This window comes from Balaenoptera borealis (genome assembly GCF_965194805.1).
Source record: "Balaenoptera borealis genome assembly, chromosome: 17".
NCBI lineage: Eukaryota > Metazoa > Chordata > Mammalia > Artiodactyla > Balaenopteridae > Balaenoptera > Balaenoptera borealis.
Genome location: NC_138876.1, coordinates 64,979,849 through 64,995,315, shown reverse-complemented (window position 1 = coordinate 64,995,315; position 15,467 = coordinate 64,979,849). Strand labels below are relative to the sequence as shown.

At 44.0% G+C, this 15,467-nt stretch overlaps 2 protein-coding genes across 8 annotated transcripts in view; one reads left to right on the top strand and one right to left on the bottom strand.

Annotated features, from left to right (window-relative positions):
- Positions 1 to 8,477, bottom strand: part of JPH1 (junctophilin 1) — a 79,707-nt gene extending 71,230 nt beyond the window's left edge. For all 6 annotated transcript variants that reach the window (XM_082363431.1, XM_082363432.1, XM_082363430.1 and 3 more), the window contains exons 1-2: positions 7,966 to 8,477; positions 2,610 to 3,369 (exon numbers count right to left, since the gene is read on the bottom strand). In XM_082363431.1, the coding sequence (XP_082219557.1) occupies positions 2,610 to 3,369; positions 7,966 to 8,344 (1,139 nt within the window). In that variant the 5' untranslated portion in view covers positions 8,345 to 8,477. The remainder of the gene's footprint in view (positions 1 to 2,609; positions 3,370 to 7,965) is intronic.
- A 325-nt stretch (positions 8,478 to 8,802) lies between these two features.
- On the top strand, positions 8,803 to 12,574 carry LOC309614803 (uncharacterized protein). 2 transcript variants are annotated; one of them, XM_082363658.1, is made up of 5 exons: positions 8,803 to 9,027; positions 9,279 to 9,318; positions 9,446 to 9,591; positions 10,710 to 10,751; positions 10,912 to 12,574. In XM_082363658.1, exons 2-5 carry the CDS (start codon positions 9,289 to 9,291, stop codon positions 11,033 to 11,035), a joined length of 342 nt encoding a protein of 113 aa, XP_082219784.1. In that variant the 5' UTR covers positions 8,803 to 9,027; positions 9,279 to 9,288; the 3' UTR covers positions 11,036 to 12,574. The 2 variants fall into 2 exon arrangements, with proteins under 2 accessions (XP_082219784.1, XP_082219783.1); XM_082363657.1 differs by having other exon boundaries at positions 8,803 to 9,074.
- Positions 12,575 to 15,467: the final 2,893 nt, after the last annotated feature.

The window sequence follows — 15,467 nt, the reverse complement described above, 5'->3', positions numbered from 1 at the left end:
CTGGGGCAGGGGAAGGGGAAGAGTGTCTTTACGTTCTTAAACTTTTGATATTTTTAAAAGCAAAAACCATTAATAACAACTGCTAGAAGGGCCAGGAAGCACTGAGCAAGTTGCAAAACTCTGTATCTGAAGTAGTCATTAAAGCAAGGCATCTGTTAAGAGACTAAACCAGTGAAAGTGAAATATAAAAGGTTAATTGAGCATTAAAAATTTTTTTTGCCTGTCGTGTCATCAAAACAGTATTTTTTTCCTTGTGGTAAGAACACTTAACATGAGATCTACCCTGTTAAAACATTAAGCGCACACTACAGTATTGTTAACTACAGGCACAATGTTGTAGAGAGCTCTAGAACGATTCATCTTGCTTAACTGCAGCTTTATACCTTGGAACAGCAACTTCCAATTTCTCCCTCCCTTCAGCCCCTGGCAACCACCATTTTACTGTTTCTATGCATTTGACCATTATAGATCTCGCCTATAAGTGGAATCATGCAATATAGTTGTCCTGTGACTGGCTTATGTCACTAAGCATAATGAACTGAGCATTTTTTAAACAGCTAAGCGAAATCTTTATGAAGGAGTTAACTAGCTAGAAGTACAAGCTCTTAAGCTAAATGTCTGTTAATTATAAACTATTATAACACACTACTCCCAAACTACATAATACCACCCCAAAAGACTTTTGACAGAGAGACTGTGGCTAGAACTTGGATAAGAGTTTTACGATACTGGTAAAATCAGAGATCTTTGCATCACAGCTTTTCATTATGTAGGTTCCTCCAATTTAATCATAAAAGTCAATAATTAAAGCAAGCATAAGAAAGTTATTTGCTAGAATGTCCTATATAGGTTTATCTTCCACCTGCCAAGACTGAATTACCTCTAGCATTATCACTGGGTGAAAACAAAAAGGAAGAATCCAAGAGTGCATTTCAAATTAGAGACTAGGGCCTAACGAAAAGTATATCAATTAGCTCTAAAAGTTATCAGAGGGCCATGGAAGCTGGCAAGGTTAGATGTGCCAAGTATCCTATCTACAAGCAGAGTAAAAAGCAAGTAGATGCAATGCTTGGTGATCAGAGAAAACAATGATCTAAAATAAAACATGCTCAGCAGATAAAAGAGGAGAGACCGTTCTTGAAAGTTTGCACCAATTAACAAGCAATATTGACTTTAAAATTGCGTTAGTTTGGGATAAAGATGGAAATCTTGAACAATTTAATATCATCTATATCTAAAAATAATACAAAACCCAAGACCGCCTCCATTTTCCAATTAGTGTTTCAGACACTCAGAAGTAAACAGCAGCCATAAAATAGGGGCATTTAAAAAAAAAAGAATTTCAGAAGTCTAGAAGTATTAAGTTGAACAATATGAAATCGCCATTTTTTGTACATCGAAAAGTTTGAACATCAGAATTTTCACATGGTTCCACCAAAGAAAAGGGAGGGCTCATTAATTTAATGGTAAGAATAAAAACCTGAAGACATGCTAAGAGTTCGTGGTTTCACAAGGTTTACTTCAATGCGAGAAGAGTACTGAAGCAGGAAAAGGATTTTTAATATTCTATGATAAACGTTATATCTCAAATCACACAAAACTAGGGCCAGTCAGTACCTGCTCAAATGAAACTAAGAATACAATTTTCCATGTATAACTGTCCCACCTTCCTTTTTGACTAACATACGACATCCAACCCTAGTAAAATTCTATTCCCAGTCGGTTTCTCCATGCCCTGGTTGGATGCCTGAACCTGGCTCTCATGGGTAGGACTTCAGGGGCGCGCCCACATACACCTCACTTCTCCATCTACTATTCACCACTTGGTCTTACTCACTCCAGCCCTCCTCTGCCGCTCTTTCTTTCAACCTTGGCACACTGACAGTCCCCTGTCTTTGTCAGGCTCTCCCCACCCCCTTCCTTCCAATATACCAGTGATCTAGTCTTTCTTGCATAGAATGGGGGGATTCTGCTGAGCCTCAGTCACTCTGCCTTTCCCATGTAGGTAAGCTTTGCTGTTTAAAGAATGTCTGCTGGATGTTGGCACGTAACTTGACATTTCTGCCTTATCTGAATCCTGGTGAGTTTCTCAAAACCAATCTCACCTATAAGGCATCCATAAACAGAATTTGAGTGTTAGAAATTCGGATAATTTTCTAAGGGGGAGTTGTACACACCTCCAACTTTCATATTAGAATAGAGGGAAGGTAGGTTTCCATGTGGATGGTATTTTCTTTCCGGCACATGAAAGCACTGTGCTCCCTCTGGAAGTATTTCAGGGGTACTTTTTTTTTTAAAAAAGGAACTTTCTGGACTCTGGGAAATGTACACAGGCTCTGAGTCAACTCCATCACGTTCAGTATTAGGGAAGTAATTTATATGAGGAAGGGAACCGCAATGTGCCTTCGACATTGTTTGAGGGCGGAAAGTTTCAGAAGAGTGCAGGTACATTTCTGACTCATTCTATTGGGCTTAATCATTTTCCACCTTTGATTCCGGCAGTTGTAGAACCTATGTGGTGATGTCACCAAAGGACTGACAAACATATTATTTGATATTCCACTGTTGCGAAGGACCCGGGCAGAACCACCCATCCTGTGCGTACGTACCTTGAATTTGCTATTTCCACTTTGGTTCTTGCCATGGCGGCTGCCCTTTGCGCGCCTTCGATCGCTCTGTCCACCTTCTCCCTAGTTTTTGTATTTCTTATTGGTATAAGCTGCTTCCTTATTCCACGGACCAGAATATTATTTTTGTATTTTCCCTCTTCCTTGGAGCCGTCGGGAAACACGGTGCAGCCGTACCCGTGCCTCTTGTTATTTGCCCACTCGCCTTCATACTTCATGCCGTTGGAGCGCTCGCTGATGCCGAAGCCGGTGCGCTTGTCGTTCTTCCACTCGCCCATGTAGGTTTCCGTGGTGGTGGCGTCCACGTGGTCTTCCACCGGGCAGAAATCACAATCTACGTCGCCGAAGCTGATGGTGGAGTTGGCGTCGCTGGAGCTGATTCGGCTCATGGCCGCGTCGCTGCGGACCGAGCTGCGCTTGCTGGAGATGGAGGACTTGGATTCGGACTTGCGCAGTTTCATGCTTCCCAAGAGGGAGCCCCGGCGGAAGAGGCCGCCCTTCTTCTTGCCCGCGAGCTCGGCGTCGGCGGGGAAGTTGAGTACGAAGCCCCCGCGGCTGCCGGCCGGGCTGTCGGCGGCGGCCGCGGCGTCGTGGAGCACGCTGCCGTTGCTCTGCTCGCTGCGCAGCGAGGCCAGCGACGTGCGCAGCGGCGAGCGGATCACCGTGGCCATGCCGTAGGGCACGCTCTGGCGCACGCCGTAGCCGTGCCGCATGCCGCCGGCCCACTGGCCCTGGTAGGTACCTTCGAGAGACCGCAAGAGAGCACAGCGTGAGTCTGGGGCCGAGGGGGCGCTGGCGCCTGCGAGCGCGGGGCGCGCAAGGCGAGAGCCCTGCGCGCAGGCCCGGCGGCCCAAGGTCCAATCCCGCACATTGCCAAGCCAACTCTTAGGGATGCTTTTAAAATTCCATTTGTGAATCCCGTCCCTGAGATGTTGTGCCTAGACCTTTTCTGTAATTGTATATAGGCTTTTTGTATACAGCTGTGGTGGCTAAAAAGCGTGCACTGTTTACCTTTGGGAAAAGTGAGATAAGGCCAGAGGAAAACTTCCACACTTAACATTATGGAATTCATCTCAGAGCAAAGGTGTGCTTGACAGTGTCCACTAAAACTTTGTTGACACCAGATCACTTTGTCAATGAATATTATGCCTTCTCAGGAATAGGATAATCTCTAATCGAAAGCATTTGTTTTCATTAAGTTTTTCTATTACATAAATTTGCAAAGACGTTTAAAAATTAATCTGGAGCAGCTTTTTAAATAACCTTAGGAGGAAGTGAATGTTAAGATTAGGGAACTTAGAATTTTCTCTTCTACATCAAGTTCATTTCCTTTTAATTAAAGGAAAATTTTAAATTAAAATATCCCCCAAAAGAAGCTATGTAGAAATTTTAAGATGTAATTACTTCTTTATTATTTCTAACTCACAATATCACAGAAGATCAATCATGATAACAGTCTGTCTTGACTTCTTTCAGTTTCTGATTATACAGAGCTACCTTGCCATTTTATATTGCCGTGAAAAGATTTCTATTGCATGGCATACATTTATTTTTAAAATACCGAGAAGTGCTGCTCATAGTTTTATATCACTGTGTTAACAAGGGCTGATTATTGCACTTAAAAGTTAAAGCCATACTGGCTCCAAAGTCAAAAGTTTTGACTAATTTCAAGACTACCATCTCTTTCTGTTCATTCTGATATATTTTTGGTATATAAATATACAGTAGCAGGGCGACAATGAAATATGAAGTGGGTCTGGTACTGTGAATGTCATATTCTGGGTAGGTCTTAACATCTTAACCTGACACCTAAGAACTTCTGAGGAGGTGGGCATAAACCCCAAAGGATAAGATAGTCAAATAGAACATTTCAGATCAAGAAGCTTTCTACTGAATATTAGCCATCTCCAAACAAGAAAGGAAACTGAATTATTTCCTTAATAATTATTTCTTTAACAGGGAAGGAAATTGAATTATTAGGAAATTGCAACTGACTTGCCCTTTTCCTGAGATAAAATTTTAAGTTCTAAGATAAAAGTTATACAACCTGACTTACACGCACTAAAACTACCTTATTTTTAAATACTTTGTTTAAATAAACAAGGAATGCTATAATTGTATCCTTCTAACTTTTCTACATAATGACGAGTTAATTTTGCCAGAACAACTTCCAACATACTGTTTGATATCAAGAAGTATTTGCACTTTTAAAATGCAGCCATACGGTCTTAGGAATTCCTAACACTGAGGGGAAATTAACAGCTAGTTTCCTTAAACTGCTATCTCCAAAAAGTATTTAGAATTTCCAACGACGTATTGCCTGAAAAATCTAAGTGGTTTAAGGCAACAGCAATAATTAGAAAGTTTAGGTTGTTGCTTAACTGTCGAGTTGAGAAGCAGAACAATGACATTGGCTATATTCCCATCCTATTCTGTTGAGGAACAGTATATGGAAGAATTCCTCCACAGAATTGCTAGAAACCAATTTACAGTCAAAGTGTTAGTGGCTCATCTGAAATTTAAAACAGGTTTAGTTTAGTCAATGAACCTAGAAAATAAAAGGACCTCTAGTTCTTTATGAAGCAGGTGGTTTCCACCTGCTCCCTGCTGCTCAAATAAAGTTCTAATTAGGTCCTCGCAATCCCTTAAATTATTCTCATGGGTTTGAAGTTATGTTCTATGATTCTGTACCTGGGAGCTGATTTTCTAGATGCAGCCATTTTCACTAAATAAGCTTGTAGTGGAAGGCATCCAGTTTAGAAAGAATTCCAGTCAAATTTAGACTTTATTATGCCAAACTTAAATCTACATGCTATGAATGGGTACGTCATGTGCAAGTATGCATATAATTAACAAAACAATGTGTCTTCCTAGATATTTTCAATAGTTTCATGACAGGTGAAAAAAGGAACCACAGCAGGATCAGAATTTGCACCAAATATTCTGGGCACCTAGACTTGGATTTCATGAGTATGGTACTAAATTATTCTTAATATTCAGGGGGTTTCTATTTCAGTAACACTTCACACACAAATCACTAATAAAATAAACCGAGTGATACTTGTCAATGGAATTATGACTTCCTTCCTCTAGTTTAATGTCACCACAAAATACATGGAATCAGATTTTCCCTAGGTCTGAAAGGGTAGCTAGGGATGGACTTGTGGTGCAGAGGCAAAAAGTAAAAATAGGGGAAGTGATAATGTCCTGTTTTGGCCAAAATCTTTGTATGAAATAAATTGTAGCAATGCACTTCCATTTAGACCCCCATTTTATGATTCAGGACTTTCTAATTAACTGATTGGCATATGAAAGAAAGAAACAGAGTAGGAATTCAATAGTGATTTTTAAGAGTTTTTTCTCCCTTCCTAATTGGTAGCATATTAGATTTTGTTTTTGGTAGAAAAAGAAAACCACAGTCCTACAGTGATGCCAAATTTTGAGGTTTTTAAAAAATTCTTTTAAAAGTTAGTCTTAAAACAAGATGCTGATTATCCACAGTCATCCTAGACACTTATTTGAGCTTCTAGAACACATACATAGAGGACCTTTACTGTGCTACATATATATTTTGATTGCTAGGTATAGTGAATACTCTAAACCAAGAGATTTTGTTTAATGAGTAGTAACTTTAAAAGAAGACTCATTTATTTTTAGCCTTCCAAATACTGAAGTAAAAGAAATATCCATGGCCTTCTTGAAAGGTTATAAACTAATGCACACATGTGAAAGCTAAGTTTTGTATTCCAACTTTCGAGCATGGAATTTACTTATATTGTAGACCTGGGGCCTCCAATAAAATCCAATCACAAGCTAACATGTTTGTAAGGCTGTCAGCCAAGGCACTCTATGCCCATTCAGAACATTTAAGGGCCCTAATTAACTACTGTGGAACTTGACACTCATGCAGCCCATATACAAGTATTAGAGAAAGTTCCCCCCCCCCTCCTTTTAATCCATGAGAACCATATCCTTCATTTATACTGTAGGATGAAAAGATGTCCTTTTTAGCAAATCCTACCATTCTGCCGTTTTGCATTTGAAACACGGCCCAACTGTTCTGAGTAAGTGAAGTGTACAAATTGTATAAGCTTTTATATAAGCAGTGGCCTGACTGGGGTTGCTGTGGGCTGGAGAAACTTTTAACTGGATCCCTTTAATATCCTCCAACTCTGAGCTGCAGAATTCTGAAATGTGACCGTGCTTCCTAAAACCCTCTTCAATTAACTGATTATGTTTATTATAAGAAAATGTATTTTGCCAAAGCATAAGACATTCATGCTTCTCAGTTTAGTACAAAAGGGAATTCATCAGATTTTGATACCTGTTTCAATAATATATGTTTCCTGGTTAGAAAAAAAAGGGGGGGGGAGAACTCTGCCCTCATATATACAAAATTTCTTTTGCAAATATTGTCTAAATATTAAAACAAGGTGAATTTTGCTCACAGCCAGCAAACCATTTCGGTCACACACCTTAGTGCAAATCGGCGATTCCGTACTGCCATTCTCAAGAGTAAAGTAGCTGTTAACTTAGCAACTATACCTTTCAATTGTATTTTTTAAAACGTAGACTCCATTGTTCATTTCTAAAGTGTTTTCCTCATAATTTGTCCAGATATCTGCAGCTCAACAATGAGTACCTTCTTTTGATGGAAAACCAATACTTCACGAAACCGAATGAAAAACAGAAAGAAAACCCCACATCCTCCGAATCCCACCTGCATCAGGTGGCCTCTCCACTCCCATAACTAGGATGTTTCCAAAAGCACCTCAGATAAGGAACAATTCCCCAACATCCTCGTTAATGGGGTTCTGGCTTCTATCTTTAGGCTACTAGAGGACCAGAAGCGAAATACGACTCCACGTGAAACCAATCCCAGGAGCGGTCCGCAGCGACCGCCAGCCTCACAAGCCCAGGACGTTCGCTCTCACTCCACGGGAGTGGCGATTTCAAACCCGCCCGGGAGAGGGAGGGATCAGGAACGTAATGTGACGGGCTCAAGTGACAGCGTCCCCCTCTCCAGCCCAACCCTCCCGGGCGCGCTCCCTCCCGGTGGCAGCGCGGCGCCGGCCAGGTATATTCACGCCTTGCTCCCCCGGGTGTGCACACACCGCCCGCTCCAAGAACCGGGTCAGATGCAACCCTTGCGCACCAGTCGCGTCCCACTGCACCCTCCCGGGAAGGGCGGGCGCGGGAAGAGGGTGGGAGGCTTCCCCAGGTGTTTTGGCGGGTTTCCGGACACGTGCGCCTCGCGTCCTCCCCGCTTCCCCGCAGTCTGGGCAAAGCCCACCGCACTAGCTCGCGGAGCAGCCGAGCCGCCAGCGACGCCGCTCACCTCCGTCCCCGTAGGTCTCCACGCCGTACCCGTCCTGCAGCCCGTTACTCCAGGTACCCTCGTAGCGAGCGGGGGTGCACAGGCTCTGCCGAACCCCGTAGCGCCCCTTGAAGCCATGTGACCACTCCCCCCGGTACATCCACTTGCCCTTCGTCTCCACCCCCAGCCCGTGCCGCTTGCCCTGCGCCCAGTAGCCCTGGTAGGTGTTGCCGCTGGGCCAGGTGTAGCCTCCGACCACCTCGAAGCCGTGCGACCAGGAGCCCGAGTACTCGCCCTGGCCCTTGGGCCCCGTGCAGATGCCATGCCCGTGCGCCTTGCCCTCCTCCCAGCCGCCGCAGTAGGTGCCGCCATCGTCGAAGTCGAACCTTCCGCCCGTCATTCGGGGGGCAGCCCCGGCGCGCTCCCCGCGGGGGCACGGACGCGGGCAGAGCTGGGCACGGCAGGGTGTAGCTCGGAGGTGGAGGCCCGGCGGGCGAGCTCACGACAGCGCTCCGGGCAGCTCGCGCCGCCGCTCGGCTCCAGTCCGACGCCGCCTCCGTCCTCCCCTCTTCTCTCGCCGCTGCTGCTGCCGCCGCCGCCACCGCCACCGCCGCCTTCCTCCTTCTCCTCCTCCTCCTTCGCCGCCGCCGCCGCCCTGGCCAGCGCCGCGCGCGAGAGGACAGCCCGGGCTCCGGAGCGGACCTTCAGCTGCTCCCGCCCGCCCACGTGAGCCGGGCACCGCCCCGCGCCCGCCCCTCGTCCCCTCCCCAGGCGCCGAGGCCCGGCCCCGCGGCGCTCCCGCACCGCCCCCCCTCCCCCCCCCCGCCCCGGGCCCTGCCCCCAGCCCCGGGAGCCGCCGCTTCCCCGGCGGGCGGGCTGGCTCGGGATCGGCTGGCGCGCGTGTGTTCGCGCAGCGGGATGTGGGTGGGAGGGAGATTGTGCCCAGGGCCGCGCGCGAGTCCCCGCCTGCCTGGAGGCGGAGGCGAGGCCGCGTGTGTGGAGGCAGCTCGCGGGCGGCGGAGGCCCCGGTGTTTGTGTTTGGGGTTTATCAGTGAGGTGAAGCGCCCATAAGTGCGGCCACGTGTGTGTTGAGGGAAAACTCATATGCGTGTTTGTCTGCACTGCATGGGGTTCGTAGTTGCATTTCTTCGGCCTTCCAATTTGTGTACTGTTGCGTTTGTCATGCTCAGCTGTCACCGTGAATTAACATCCCCCAGATATATGTATGCATGTGAGATAAGTCTGCCACAGCCTAGATAAAATTGTGCAGAATGTTCTTTTACACCTACCCATTTCGAAGCACATGTGTTTGCATTTATTTAATGAATATACAGGGGGAGAGCAATGCAGTTTGAAAAAGCACAGAATAAACTGGTGAGTTTTTTTGTTTGTAATAATAAAGAGGGTGTTTTTAACCTGTCTTTGCAGGTATGTAGGGCATTTGCTTCTACCTCAGAGCCTGTTCCCTCTAATGCCTCATTTATTGTTCTAACAACCCTAGAAATTCTTCAGCCCGGAGCTGTGTACCCAACGGGCAGACGGCTCAGTCTGTGTATGTTGTATAAGTGTCTGGAATGTACACCTGGTACCTCTCCACTGGCATCCACAGTTTAAGAAAGTAAATAGAAGCTTTCAAGGAGGAATATGGTAAGTAAAACACTGCTCTAAACTTACAGAGTCCCTGACCTACAAAACTGGAGACAGGTGTCAGCTGATCTACTTTCCAGCTGCAACACTGCTTTGTTGAATTCACTTTAGACAACTCTTTTAAACTTTTAAACCTCTATTTCACCATCTTCCAAATGGGAATGGCAAGATTCATCTTTCACTTTCTATGTTAGATAATAACTGAATATACTGTGGGTGCAGTGTAAAGCCAAACATCAGAGATTTGTTAATAGGCAAGTTGCTAAGTCAGTATTGCCTCTGGGGAAAGCAGGCACTGGTTTCAACCTCACCCTTAAAATACCCATGGGAGACACTTACTTCTCCGTGGTTCATAGCCAGGGGTCTTCGGTTAGCCTCTCAAGGACACTGCTTTGCAGAGTATTCATGGTATTCCTTAGGCTGAGAGGCTTTTGGATGACATAGTGAGCACCAGAGGCTGCCAAAGGTTCTCTCACTAGGTTTTGATAGTCAGATAAAAATATAAGGACAGGTGTCAGGGAAGGCAGCAGGGAAAAAGGAGAGTAAACTGCACAGAAAAGGAACTGAAACTGACCTTGATTGGTTCTAGCTCAGGACTGGAGCTGGCCTTTCCTGCTTATCTGGCTGAAATACTGAAAGAAAAATCTCAGTTTACACAGAACCAAATCACCAAAGAGAATTAGAAACCCTTATCCATGGCGCTGCCTGCAGAGTTGCCAGGAATAGTGCTTACCCTAGTGGCCTGAAATAATTATGCACCTTGCTCAGCATCTTGTCCTGGGCTGGGGATTGATTTAGGCCACTGGGAAAACGAGGGCCCAGGATTTTGCAGCTGAGCCATAATTCCATTTTTCTGGATCAGGAACTAGTGTAGACAGTCACATTTCCATCTGTTCTGGGGTTCTTTTTGATATGCGAAACTGTATGATTGCTCAGGCCAACGTATTTTTTTCTCATTTTGAACTGGATTTCTTCATAGAGTAACCTTTGTTTCTTTGCCTTTTTATTTTCGACACACCCATGTGTGTTAGGATCTACATATATGAACATTTAAGGGCTAAACTTGTGTTTGCAAGCATGGTGGAAACATTTAATGCTTTTTCACTTTTCCTAATTAGCTCTCAGGCAAATGATGGACTTTCTGAAGTACACAGCACAGAGTAAGTAAGTTTCTGGATCTATAATGGATGTGTAGTCCATCTACGGTAGATGGACAAAGGGCGTTGGTGCGAACACATCTGGGAAGAATATGGAGATTTGGGGACAGTAAATGATATGCCCATTCATCCCTTAATCTTTTCCTCTTGCTATCCCTAATAGGTGTCTTCCTTGGAAGGACCCTTCATTAAAAGAAAGAATCCACAACCAGGTGTCTGCTATTAAATTTCAATTAATCAGTCCTAACCCGACTCTGCCACTGACTCTCTTCACGGGGGAAAATTAGTATTGAATTTTTGGTAGTTCACTGAGAGATTTTTGGCAAAAAATCATACATACAAAGCATATAACCCATGCTTCCATTTACCTGCTGTCATCCCGGTGGAATGTTTCCCCATTCTGACTGATGTGTTCATTAATGTCAGTGTTCAGGTTCAATGGTAATGGTTGGAGAAGACAAGGGAATGAGAACCAGGAAGAGGAAGAGGTGCTGAGAACGGTGGCACAGCACGTAGGAGGTAGAGGAATAACGCTTCAGTTTACTAGTTGGGGTTACTAATGTCCTTATTTTCCCTCTCACTCTGAACCTTTGCCCTGGATAAAGGGGGGAGTTGAATTTAGCTTTAAGTGGAGATTAGTAAGAAGAGAATATGAATGTTGGTTTGACAGGTGGGGTGGGGGAAGCCATTAAAGCCCAGGGGCCAGCAGCCACGCTAGCGCTTGGTTTTTCTCCACTGTTCAAAACGCGGCGCTTGTAGATTTCCATTCTAGAGAATTTTGTAACAAAAAGTAAGCCATTTGAGTGTGAATGTCTAGTAACAACATGTTGGTGAGGATGTTTTGCTTAGAATTTGATCTTTTTTTAATAGAAGATGTGTTTAAAATTTTATTGGTGATTTCATTTTATTTACATATTAGAATTAGTTACTGAGAATTTTTAATAAAACTACAAATGACAGAAAGCTAATCTGGAGGTGTATGCTGTCCAAAGTGTGTTTATTGATTCAAAGTGTGTAAGAAAGCAAGTAGAATTTAAATTACTTGATTTATTATATAAGTCAAAATGAGTTTTACTACTATTATATATAGGACGGATAAACAAGAAAGTCCTACTGTATAGCACAGGGAACTATATCAATATCCTATGATAAACCATAATGGAAAAGAATATGAAAAAGAATATATATGTATAACTGAATCACTTTGCTGTACAGCAGAAATTGACACAAATTGTAAATCAACTATACTTCAGTAAAATTTCAAAAAGAGTATTATTAGCATATTTGTGATAAAAGATTCATAAAAATTTTTAAAACTCGCCCACAATAAATAAAAAAGTTAAGAAATATGGCCATAAGGTTTGCAGATACCATGAAGTCAGAAGAGGAAGCGACTTACGAAATTAATGATCTTCACTACTTTGAAGGAAATTACGGTATGCCAGATTACGTGGTAAGTTCTTTACATGCATTAATTCATTCAAATCTCATAATAACCCACGTGAGTAGTACTAGTGTTACAACCATTTTACAGAAGAAGAAAATAAGCCTTAAAACAGTTATGTGGGCTTCCCTTGTGGTGCAGTGGTTGAGAATCCGCCTGCCAATGCAGGGGACACGGGTTCGAGCCCTGGTCTGGGAAGATCCCACATGCCGCAGAGCAACTGGGCCCGTGAGCCACAGCTACTGAGCCTGCGCGTCTGGAGCCTGTGCTCCGCAACAAGAGAGGCCGCGATAGTGAGAGGCCCGCGCACCGCGATGAAGAGTGGCCCCCGCTCGCCGCAACTAGAGAAAGCCCTGGCACAGAAACGAAGACCCAACACAGCCATAAATAAATAAATTAATTAATTTAAAAAAAAAACAAAAAACAGTTATGTGCCCAAGATCATTCGAGGTAGAAATGGTTGAGCTGGAATTTAAACCAGTCTGTCTGATGCTCTTTATTACCACTCTTTATTAGAGTGAGGGTAAGAACTTCCAAATGGAGGAAGGAAGCAGGCTGGGTAGAGAGCAAGAAGGGGTGGTGAAGATGACTTTATTTATTTTTTAGAATAGCTGCCCAGATGGCGGTGATGCTACTGGCCAGAATGAAAGAAATGGAGGAAGAAGAGTAAATTATAGAGGTTGGGAAGATAGGTTCATATAGGAAAAGATGATCCAGAAATACATCTCAGAGATGTTCAATAGGCAGTTGGTAATGCAGGTCAAGAACTAAAAGTAAATTAGTTGATAAGTAAATATAGTTGTCCTCAGTATCTGTGGAAGATCGGTTCCAGGACTGCCCCTCCCAATACCAAAACCCACGATGTTCAAGTCCCTTATAGAAAATGGCAGAGTATTGGTACATAACCTATGTACATCTTCCCATATTCTTTCAATCCGATCTAGATTTACCTATAATAACTAATATAATGCAAATGCTATATAAATAGTTGCCAGCAAGTGGCAAGTTCAAGCTTTGCTTTTTGAAACTTTCTGGAATTCTTTTTTTTTTCAAATATTTTCAATCTGCGCTTGGTTGAATCTGTGGATGTTGAATCTGATGCAGCATAAGGAAGGCCAACTGTAATCCCTGAATTTCTCTTCTGACAGCTCTCTTTCAGTAGCCCTTCCCTTTGAGACTTGTACCATTCATGCTGGCCCACTCTTTAGGAAGCCAGCAACTTGCTCTGTGCTGTATTTTTCAGAAAAATCCATCTTCTCTAGGTCACTCCCCTTGTTTATCTAGGACCAAAGGCTGAGCTGCTCTCCCCCTACCTGCTGTTGCCTGCCACTGTCCCAAGCAGCCTCATCCTGGCCTCACCGTCTGTCGTCTTTCTCAGCATCATGGCCTTTATCTTAAAGTCCTCAGACAAAGCGTGGCCCTTACTTTGACCCATACGTAGGCCAACACTGAAAACTAGAACTTGACAATCTCTCTCTTTGACAACACTCGCTGGTCTTTCCCATTCACTGAACAAGCCATGGACTCTTAGCCAAGTCTCCACTCCTTTGATGCCCTTCATGTCCTCCTGGCCCTTCCCTATCCTGCCTGAAGGCCCTAATGTGTCCTTTCCTCAGGACTGTCCTTTCTATAGTGACCTCCTAGTTCATCTGCCTGCCCAGCCCCCAAGCCTAAGCCACAGTTTCTCATCCCCTGCTCCTAGGAAGCCCCTTCTGGAGAAAATCACATTTACCAATTGCCATTGCAAATCATGGGTGGCAAGCCTCAGGCTAACCCCTCCACACTGCATGGCCGATCTCTTCCCAGGCAACTTCCAGAAGCCCATCATCATCCCTGAGCCCCTCTTTCTTTCCTACTTGTCTTCTCCCTCATGGAGGAAAAGAGCTAACCCCTGGGAACACCTTCCTTCTCTTCAGATTGGTTCTCATTTTCTTCCTCTCTTCATGACCTCATCCCAGAGGAAAAGATGTCCCTTTTTCTCTCCACGTTCTGGGTCAATGCCTTCTCTCTTGGATATATTTTAATTTCTTTTCTTCCCTCCAACAGAGGTGCTCATGTGTCCTCTATGTTAAAACAGCCTTCATTTCCTGGTCCCGCTTTCACCTCAAGTCTCCTGTCTGTTCTGGAAACTGCAGACTTCCCTGAATGAGTAGGTTACGTTCAAGTCTTTCCTCCCCACCTCTCATTCTCACGCCACTCGATTTGGGTTCTATCCTCACCAGTCTAGTGAAGCTTGTTTAGCCATTAGGGACCTCCTAGTTGACAGATACAATGGCATCTCTTCAATTCCTATCCTGCTAGGAGTGGCAGCTGCGAGTTTGATATTTGTGAACACTTAACCTCCCTCAGCTTCTGTAAAACCCATATCTCTCGGCTTATCTCTTCTCTCCCTCTTCCTCTCCTACCACTTTAGCTGTCTCACTCCCTGTGTATTTTTCTTCTTATCCCTTTCTAATCTCCTTAGGCTATCTTTTGTGTCCAAAACATTAGCTTCAGCGTAGCCAAATTTCGTGTAATTACTGGATACTTGTTGGCTTATTTTATACAACTAGGCAATCCTGCCCTAGGCCCCAAGAGTCTAATTTAGAAATAGTCTAATTCTGATATAAAAACACCAGCTGAGCCTTGTTTAAGTCTCAAGGGCAGTTCTTTGGTTTCCTCCCATGACTTGTCCCTTGTGGCTCTCTGCCTGCTCTTTTTAATGAGTGGAGGTCCACTAGACTTAGCATATGTGTCCAATGATGAGGCTCACAGGGAGTTTCAGAAAAGTTCTAACAGTGAAAAATGTAAATGACAGGTTAAAGGGAGATTTAAAAGAGATAGTAAGCTTGAAGACACAGAGTAGATTGTTTCAGGTACTAGGTCTGTGCATTGAAGACCTAGTACCTGAAGCAAACCATAAAATGTATTTCTATGTGTGTGTATATGTGTGTGTGTGTGTGTATGTATATCTATGCACTTGTATATATGATTACTCGGTTAGGTTTGGAGACAGAGAAGTAGCTCAGACCTTGCTGTTAAGGGTATAAAACATAACTAAAGAGGCAGGAAATAAAAATGAAAAATAGTAAAAGTGCAAGGGAGACAACTATAAGCAAACAAGCACCAAGTGTGATAAGGATTCAGAGGATAGAGTAGTTTTGTGGGCTGCTATAGTTGAAACGATTCTCAGGAATCATGGGCGTACTGTTTAGCTTTGTGGATAATGTAGAAAGGGCATCCTTCCAGATATCTCTAAAGGGATGGTCTTCTTAAGAGACACTGTACAGAAGGAA